General features: G+C 39.5%; 1 protein-coding gene across 1 annotated transcript; it reads right to left on the bottom strand.

Moving 5' to 3' along the window:
- Positions 1-10,086, bottom strand: kto (kohtalo). Its single transcript, XM_065239398.1, has 8 exons — positions 9,604-10,086; positions 7,784-9,539; positions 5,342-7,725; positions 2,726-3,527; positions 2,472-2,659; positions 2,107-2,389; positions 245-2,033; positions 1-189 (listed from the first exon to the last, which is right to left on the bottom strand). The coding sequence occupies exons 2-8, from the start codon at positions 9,533-9,535 to the stop codon at positions 29-31; spliced, it is 7,359 nt and encodes a 2,452-aa protein (XP_065095470.1). The 5' UTR covers positions 9,536-9,539; positions 9,604-10,086; the 3' UTR covers positions 1-28.

Genomic DNA, 10,086 nt, shown 5'->3' with positions numbered 1-10,086 from the left:
ATATGAAGCCATGCAATTATCAATTATTTCAGTAAGGTGGAGGTTGGTGCGAGTACTGCTGACCCATCATGTTGCCCTGATTTGGCATTTGACGTTGTAGTTGTGCAACCAGATTAGGCGTTTGTTGCTGACTCATACCTTGCCCCTGATTTTGCACCATTCCTTGGGTATTGCCTTGTTGAGCCATTCCTAAAAAAAAAAATGTGCTGTTTAAACGAAATATTGATTGTATTTAAAATACTACCTTGTTGCTGTTGCATCATCATTTGCTGTCGCAGTCTTTGTTGTTGGAACTGCTGCTGATTTTGTGCAGCTGCTGTGCCTGCATTACCACCCTGTCTCGGATATGGCGGAACTGCTCCTTGATTGACCATGTTATTCATAGTGACATTTGGGGCATGCTGCCCATATTGTCCACCCCGCGCAGCAAGTGCTCTTTGTTGAGCCATGTATTCGGCTTGAGTATTTCTTTGCTGGCTCATTTGATTAAAGTTACTCATCATACCCTGGCCACTTTGTTGTCCTATACCCTGATTGCCATAGTTCGGGTAATTTTGATAAGGTCCTCCTTGTCCTTGAAACATTCCAGCTTGCATTCCACTTTGCTGCATATTCGGCATTCCCATCATACCTGTATTACCCAATGTGCCTGTGCTTGAAGTACCTTGACCTTGTCCTAACATTCCCGTGTTTACCAGACTGGAATTCATTCCCTGGTTCACCATACCAGGATTCATGTTACTAGATTGTTGAATATTTTGGATTCCCATCATACTCGGGTTACCCATCCCACTGGTACTCGTATTTCCAGTGCCTTGTCCCATCAATGCATTTCCTCCCATTGCAGCGTTTCCCAATCCTTGATTGACCATACCTGATCCTTGCTGAGTAAGTATATTTGTTTGAATCATGCTTCCACCTGATCCCATCATCGTTCCACCAGCCGTAGCTGTCATTCCAGCACCTACCATTTGATTTGGGATTCCAGGTCGTATTGGTCCACGCATAAATGGCTGTTGTGGATTACGTTGACTTTGTTGCATGTATCCAGCTGTCCCAGGGTTTACACCCCGCGCTCGTAACATATTCGATAGAACCTGCTTGGGATTAGTATTTAACTGTGGCCTATCAAATCTATTCAACCCTGGTGCCATAGCTTGGTTGTAGAACATTTGCTGCTGTTGCTGTTGTTGCTGTTGTTGCTGTGTTTGTTGCTGCATAGGATTATAACCACCCCATTGCTGATTACTTGCGGCTGCATTCTGATTACCCATCGGGTTATTCATAGAATTAACGCCACCCGAACCAGCTCCAACAAATCCCATTTGATTGGGACCAGCTTGTTGCTGCTGGGGACCCATCATGCCAGTCATCCCAGTATGACCTACTTGACCAAGAGTTTGCTGTTGAGCTATCAGTTGGTTTTGGTTTTGCTGTTGATATTGTTGTTGCATATGTTGTGAATTCATTTGATTCATATGACCACCCATTTGAATTTGGGCAAGATTAGCATTTTGAAGCTGTTGCATCGTTTGCTGTGGAGTCATAGCGATTTGTTGCTGCTGTTGCTGCTGCTGTCCTTGATTAGATTGTTGCTGTCCAACAATCATTCCTGGTTGCTGTCCGATTTGTGTTTGACCAGGTAGTCCTTGTGCTTGACCTAATTGTTGTTGATTTTGTGGCGTTGTAGTTCCTTTTTGCTTTCGTTTCCGGGCTTGAGATTTGCCCTTTTTACCGGTTGGATTAGGAGATTGATCTGAGGTGGGTGTATCAGCTTTCATATCGTCTTTAACTTTATCCTGTAGAGGTTCTAAGTCTTCTGGTGGTAAAGGCAGTGGTTCATAGAAATAGCTGCTAGGTTTTACCAAACTATGAGTGTGATACTTCAAAAGCCGATGCGTCTCCTCGTATGCCAAAGGTTTTCGTTCTATTTTTACTGCTCCAAACCAAGCCCAGGATAGAGGAGCAGGATTTTTATGACCTTCTAATAGATCCCAAACGCTTACTCTCTGCTTGTCTGACAATCGCAAACCCTAAAAGTGGAACAATTTTATAAGGAACGATTATTCAAATTATTCGAACAAATTTTGACTGTATTTAACTTACGTGCTTCTTTTCGATACTATCAATGTTGATCTTATTTCCTTTTGCATCAATAGAACTTCCAGCAGGCTCACAAGCTATCACTTCACATGTCTGTTTTGCAAGAGGAAGTAGCTGCCGCACATACTTGATTGAAGGATTGTTTTTGTCACCCAGCTCCTTTCTTAATTTTTTCATCAAGTTAGTATACTGTTTTTTAGTTTCATCCCGCTCTGATTGACTATCAGAAACGAGTGTCGAGTGAATCAGAGTGGCAAGCATATCTAAAGTTGTTGTAAATAGCTCCCTGAAATTACAATATTTTATTTGCTTATGCTTCCAGCATTTACTTGTAAATCTCAAAGCAAGATTGATTAATATTCACTTACGAATTGTTGCTCAAATCGATCACTCCTTGACTTATAAGTTGCGCAAAAAGTATGGCCCAGTCACTGGTGGAAGTCGAGTTCTTTTGAATTGCATCAAATAAACCCCCTACCAGAGAATATCGTAGCTGTAGGGCGTCTAACATTTTTTCAAAACCAAGTGGATCCTCTATTCCACCAACCGTTTCCAACTAAAAATATAGAAAAAAAAAATACATTTTTATTAAACTAATAATTTAATTAAACTAACTACTTACATCTCGATTCTGCTGAAACTGTGATAGCTGTGAGTATAGACTTTGCAGTAAACCTTCTTTTTGCTCGTCTTGACCTTTTAAGCAAGTAAGTACCAAACCTAAAAAGGGCTGATGATTCAACTGTGAGCTTTGTTTTCCCACCATTACGCTTCCGTTTGAACTGATTGAACTGTTGCTGTTGCCACCTTGACTGTGCAAGCCATTATTATTATTCCCGGAACTACTATCTTTTGATTTGCTGAACATATTAGTACTTTCTAGTACTTGTCCAGCAACCTTCAAAATTCTTCCTTGTACTGCACTTGGAAGTTTAGCTACTAAAGGAGCTACCAACCAAATTGATGGCTTAGTCTTTTCATTTTTTACATTATTTGTGAATGATCCCATGAAATTACATTCATAAACTTGGAAAACATCGATCGCCGCTCTTGCAACAATGTCTAGCCAGTTAGATAGCTCAGGTGAACTGCAATTGGTTTGCTTAAACATAAGTTGTAAGTCAAGCCATGAAATCCGCAACGACCACTGCTCAAGGTTTTCGAGAATTCGAACGATAATAGCTTTTTGGTCCATTTCCGCAATCAAGCTCGATTCATTCTCAGGGTAGCAGATCATATGCAATAATCTTTGTGCTTGCTTTGCAGTCAACATGTTGTCTATCAGCATTCCTTGTTGGCACAGTTCTTCAGCATTTTGAAGACATCGCTCTAAGACCCACTCTTGAGAGCATATTTGACGCAGAACATGCTGAGCAAATTCCGATAAACTTGTTGTTGTTGTATCTTGGTTGGTGCTGTTTTGCCTGTCGAGTAGAAACATAAAAAGAATATTATAAAATATGTTCAGTTAAAATCAATTGAAGTGATCTGGATAAGGAGAGTGGGACTGCAGAATTTGTTATAAAAAAAATTCGTGTATATAGGATGAATTCTATTTTCAAACCTTTCTATTTTAGAAAATCGCGTTTTTTATTATTATAGTCACTTCAACAACATTCTTGACTTATTCGTGACTGGGGATGATATTATGACCTCGTTGGCGTGAGAAGTATGGATGTTAACATATGGTTTAATCGGTAGCCCCGTAATCAAAAGAACACATCTTAGCCCTTGTTACTTTGTATGCCTTGTTGATAGTGACAAGACTCGGCTTTGTCCACCAAGGATGATCTTGAATCAAGGGAAAAATTAGTTAATCTTTATCTATTTGATTCCTAATCTTCTACCTAGGGAACAAAGGTTGAAGTTGTTAAGACTAGGGTTCTGATGCATGGTCATTATCGGTATCATTCCTTAATTTTGTTGCTAAGAAATCAAATTTTGACTGAAAAATGGGCGCAAATGAAGGGTGTTTCAACACTCCGAAGGGTATAAATAGCAGGATCTTTCAATTAGAGTCGGATCTTTGCCATAAATGCAAGAATGACAACTGTAAAAAAAACGAATACATCATCATTTCTCAATAGTGATGGAGTAATACGACATGCACTAATGTTAGGACACGGGATATACTATAATAGATCAAATTACTGGTCGCAGTGGTGTTAGATCTCGAACAGAGGAAAAAAATAGCCTAATCGGTAGGGCACGATATTACCAAGCTGGAGACGACAGGTACGATTTCCGGTTTGGTTTTTCGGGTTGTAAGGTTTATCAACATCCCTGGGCATACAGTATTATTGTAGTATCGATAACTGTGGAAATGCAAATGGAACACGAAGTTGACAGCTGGAAAAGCTCTCTTGGTACACAAGCGTAAAAAATACATAGAAGAATAATAATTGGCAGTTAAAATGGAGATTACTATGGTAAAACATTTTTTTTTTTGTTAATTAAGTTCTAGGTTGTTTATAAATTACTGTCAAGTTCGATATCTATTACTGTACGAAATTTTCTCAGCAAATATACTGTAGATCGTATGGCAAAATAATTTAAAAAACTTTCCCCAAGACACCATATACCTAAAACTCATGATATAGGCCCAAGCAATGTATTACACATCTGTACAATGTTGTCTGCTGAGTAATTGTTTGAGCTTGATCATCAAATGCTTATGTCTTAAATCGTTAATAACATTTGTTTCTCAACTTTAATCGAAAACTGGTCTTCAGCAAAGTTGTAGTTGACTCAACTGTTTTCTTCAAGCACAGTTATCATGTTTTCAAGCAGAGCGATATGGAGAATTAATAGTATAATATGAATATAAAGTATGGCTTTTCCAAAGTAATTTACATATACATTTCAAATGGTTTGTGAACAGTCAGTTTCCAACCAAATTATTTTAAATTTTGGTAGGCTAATCAGAGCCCGATTTTGAATCGCTTGAACAATGTGGAGCGAATATTTCAGATTTAACATCACTCTAGTGTTTATGTAACTAATATTATGGTCATAAAATTGTAAACGGGAAAATATAGTACTGAGGCCCAGTGATGGAAAAGTTCGCGATAACTCACTTTGACTCGCGAACTTTTCCCATGGTGAACTTCGTTAAATATCGCGAACTCAGTGAGGCCCAATCAGAGGTGGTAAATATCATTAAATGTTAGCGGGAAAATGTTCTGACATTACCCCCTATATTTAGTGCGGAGAAAATAATGGAATCTTATCTACTTACGTAATGTCCAGCACCACTTCATCGGTGTTGCCTAAGACTGAGAGATCACTTGTACCCAAAATGTGGCTTAAATCACCGGCATTCTTCGGAGTACTTCCAGGATGAACTGGCGTGTTTAATCCACTTCGTTTTCCACTTCCAAAAATCGACGATTGTGATTTGTGAGCTGTGGCATCGCCCACCACTAGGATTCCTTTCAGCACTGCTAACACTGGAGCGACCCCAATGTTTTTGTGTGCAGCAGCAAGGAGATGCCGATCACAGCTTAACTTGATGTTATGAACTTGTCCAGTAGTTGTGATGGGGTTTGGTGATGTACTTACTGAGTATAGTCCTGGCTGTGGGCACTCGATAGTTTTGAATAATCGTAACAAAAGGTGACAGGATAACCTAGCTCCTGCTTCAATCTCAGATGTTGTTTCACTGCGTCCTTTACATGCTTGAACCAGCGCAGGCAACGCGACGTGAGCAACGAAATTTTCTAATGAAAAGCAATGTCTTGCAACGAGGATGCTCGTAAATACGGATAGAGCATTATGGATGTTGGTATTCTTTATGTTCACTTGAGCCATCACATCCACGTAGTACCCAGCATCTTTGCTAGATCCACAAAGGGCTATAAGAACTCCAAGCCATTCTGTACTCAAGGCATTGCAACAAGCTGTTAATTCAGCGCACATTGCTGCTATGTCATTTAATGTATCATTATCAATGTCTCGGGTAACAGCAATCACTGCATTGCACACAAAACTATAACGATTCGATGCGGATTCATTTAGTTGACGAGCCCAACATGGCTCGATTTTGCCTCCTCGTCGGGGTGAATTTATGATATCGACCATAAACTGCGCGTTGTAAGTATGAGCAGATGGAGCCGGTTGTAATGGAGTGTAAAGAGCTTGCTTGATTTTTGGATAAGCATTATTAAAGGCTTGTTCTTGTTGAGGACGAGTTTTGAGGGATGTACATGCTGAGTAGAGATCGTAAAGATAGGCTAGAATGCATCGGTCTGCAGAACTACAGTCACTTGGATTAGTTACATGTTTCACAATTCGGCAAAGTCCTTCAAAAATCGCATTGGTTTGTTCTGGTGATAGCAGTAAGCAACAATGGTATCGTCTTAAAACGCCTACTACGTACAAACTTAGAGAGGTGGTATAGTTTTTAACCAAAACAGAATTCTTGCTCATAAGTTGTAACTCTACTTCGGGAAGCTCTTTTAAAATTTGTATGCATGTATCAATCAAACCATAGATGTTGAATGCAGATTCCATCAAATCAAACATAAAGGCAACATGCTCTTGAACAGGGAGGTAACTGCTATTTCCAAGAGCAAAACTATTCAACATTTCTTGAACTTGAACCGCACATTGCCAGGTAACAACATATTGGTCAAAATATGACATAGATTGACACTTGTTGGATGTTGATTCAAAGTTAAACTCATTCCGTGAATGCTTCTTCACTTTACCTCCCTCTGCAACATCAATACTAAATTTCTTCGAGAACAATTTGCAAATCTCTTTTGACATTTTTTTCACTGCGTGTTTCTTTTCGTCTCGTTCTTTGCCAACTCCATATAAAAGTATGTAACGCTGATTGCAATCATGTTGAGATATTGGATCATCCTGGCATAGTGGGAAGTGTTCCGTGTACAAAAAATGTCGACTGGAAGATTCTGCCTTAATGTTGACAACGTTCGGCTGTGGTGTTGCTTGTTCTGGATCTTTTGGGCTATCTGGGGCATCCATTGAATTTTGCTGATCCTCCTTGATGTGCTGCAGTAATTTATCCAAATCATCATCGACGTTGGAGTCATCCAAATCTTCTAACTTTGCCTTAAAGTCGTTCTGAATAACATCTTCATCTACACTTTGATTCACATTAGGTGATGATGTTACCGGTTTATTTGAAACAGGACCCGTTATTAGTCCAGGATTGCAATTCGTTTGTGCATCGACTGCGGACATTCCAGATCCAGTCAGTAAATCACCTCTCGAAATTAATGTACACATATACGCATCATGTGAAAAGACATCATGTCTAATCAACTCGCTAAACAAATGTACTAGATTTGTAAATTGGCTCTTGTTTTGCGGTGTGCAATGTTCTTCAAATGTCGGAGCATCATTGTCCAAAAAGTTCATTAAAATATTCTGAAAAATAGGAAATCCGCCTCCGGGCCCACCTCCAGAAATTACCGAGTCTTTGTCGTCAGATGAATTCACATTGTTGCCACTTTCATTCTCGTATGTTGTGTAAACTTCAGATTGTCTTTTATCCAACAACCACGCAACAGCCATTGCGCGATGTTCTCCCCAACGCTGCCAAGATACAGCCCATTCACATAAAATCTTGATGATTGATGCATCCTGTTCGACATTCTGTAAAACAAAAATATATGTAGTATAAAAAAGTATTATGTAAAAAGCGAAAACTTACAAACTCTAATTGCTTGCTGGTGCTTTCATTTACATTTACAGGGCTGCAGCTGTTAGCATTTGAAATTTCCTTTTGTATTTGCAAAGGAGGGAAAATTTTCTGATATAACGTATCTAGCGAGTTGTTTGTGTCCATACGATCAAAGCAATGTCCATCTAGTGCATCCAAAACCGTCAATATTTTCAAACTAGCATTTCCAGCCGCTGTTTGCCATTTATCAATGCACCAACGGGATTCCGCATGTCTCGAACGTATTTTTATACTTTCTTCCGCTAGTATTAACTTCTTTCGTACTTCTTCGTTAGACTTTTCACAACGAGCTGGCATTGCAAGTCCGGATGGTGCAATTGGAAGATGATCTAGTGGACTTCCGGCAAGAACAGAGGACGAGCGTGTTTCTCCAACACCACACCATACCAGAGCCGTAGGGCACTCTAGTGTTATAACTTGAATGATCGAGGTTAGCTGCATTATCATGTCACGATGATGGGGACAGCCTATGTATTCTGAGAAAATTGAATCAAAAGGATTGAGCCGAGACGCATCATCATTTTTAGTATCCGTTTCAATGGACACTCTTTCTGTATTTTTATCCTTTTGTTCCAATGATTCTTGTTTAGTCTGGAACGTATCTGAGTTGGTTAAATTTAAATTATGACTATCTGCCATTACATTGATAAAATGAGCTAGTTTCTTGCAAACAGCATAGGCTAGCCGACGGGCGAACCGTTCTGATTGAACAAAATCCGGCAGGTATTGCATAGCTAGTGGTATGTAAACTTTTAGAATTCCATCATCAGACGAGGACGATGATTTCATTTTGTCAAGCAAATCTAGAACCCAGTTGAGAAATTCTGCTTTATCTAACAAGCCTTCTTCATACATATATTTGCACAACTGAGCGCAGTAATTCCATTGCTTTTGAGCGAGTTTTTGTTCCTCCTGTGGAGAGGGAGGTGGGGCTTGATTCTGTATCTGTGAAGTACTGCTTCCAAGACTTGAGCTAGCTGGACTATGGATACTTCCGACTGGACTAGACATCGGGGCTGGTATAGTTTGATTTGGATTTTGTCCAGAATTGGGTGTCATCCCGCCGGGGGCACATGAAGAGCCAGTAGACGATGATTTTTCCTGGACTGTACCCTGGTAAAAGTGTTCGTGAAGTTTGGGTATTAAGTCCTTCATAAATTTAATTAATGTTCCGGTCCATTCGGTAGCCGGGTCTGGCATTTGTCGTTTTTTGATCTTTGCTTCGGAGACTGCTACAGTATAAGCGGAACTTAGCTTTATAAACCATGCTGCTCTTTGCATTGTAACTTGATTTTCACAAAGCATTGAAAATATTTCCTCTTTCTTATTGAAACTCGGTGCCTTTTTTGCTAAGCTACTTAGAGGTTTTGTGCCCGCTAAATCTCTGAACCATGTATCCAGGGTAGCTTTGGTCCTAGCTGTTACGGGCCAAAAATTGTCTTTTGGGTTAATTTGTTGTTTTTTTCGTCCCGAATCTGGTAACGTCATTAATTCTTCTTTCCGGGCTAAAATTGCATTAAAGTACGCGCCTACCTTACTAGCCGTTACGTTACAATTCCTAGCGGTACCAAACTCCTCTGAAAGTTTATGCTCCGTGGCAAATCCATGCTTGACATGAGTAGAGGTAAGCTCGTCTTCCCGTTGTTTTGCCTCTTGCGGGTAGACATCAGGAGGCCCCAAACGAGGCCTCTTCAGTGGACGCATATTCATCTTTTCCCACATCGAACTAAATAAAATCGATAAACATATAAAATCACAACAATTTCCCTTAAATACTAACCGCTACTCACCACTTTGTCAGATTCTGTACACAGTTTCGTCTTCCATTTGTGATCAGCAAATGTTAAGCAAAAGGCAGAAGTGTCTGCTATGATATCTTGTAACAATATTCTGGTTTTACACTCAAAATTCAGTAATTTTCGGTATGTTCGGCGTTCTTCACAGCTCACATAGAAACTTCGCACCAGATAGTAGTTGAACTATTCAATTTAAAACTGTTTTTTTTTTTTTTCTTAAAATAATAACGACCGACGCTACTTCTTGTAAAATAAGACAGCGAAAAATATAGTACAGCAGTGGTGACGACGAAAACAAATATGGCTGTGCGGTTGTCAGTCAGTCTTGACCGAAGGATCTCAATGTATAAAGAGAAGGTAATACTACTTCTTACCAACAAACACAGTTAGTTACTACCAAAATAAAAAATAAATCATGTTTGGTACCAAATAATGTATGTTCATGGATGCGAGAAATATTAATGTATCTATTTGGGG

This window comes from Ochlerotatus camptorhynchus, unplaced genomic scaffold, assembly GCF_037179485.1.
Source record: "Ochlerotatus camptorhynchus isolate MF236.1 unplaced genomic scaffold, CSIRO-AGI_Acam_v1.1 ptg000055l, whole genome shotgun sequence".
NCBI lineage: Eukaryota > Metazoa > Arthropoda > Insecta > Diptera > Culicidae > Ochlerotatus > Ochlerotatus camptorhynchus.
The sequence above is the reverse complement of the archived record's forward strand: the minus strand, read 5'-3'. Positions and strand labels throughout refer to the sequence as shown.

Coding starts and splice junctions, on each gene's coding strand:
- kto (XM_065239398.1), bottom strand. CDS start 9,535: ATGTGGGAAAAGATGAATATGCGTCCACTGAAGAGGCCTCGTTTGGGG. Junction 3,528..5,341: donor GAAGTGGTGCTGGACATTAC/GTAAGTAGATAA, acceptor TCTACTCGACAG/GCAAAACAGCACCAACCAAG. Junction 2,660..2,725: donor AGTTTCAGCAGAATCGAGAT/GTAAGTAGTTAG, acceptor CTATATTTTTAG/TTGGAAACGGTTGGTGGAAT.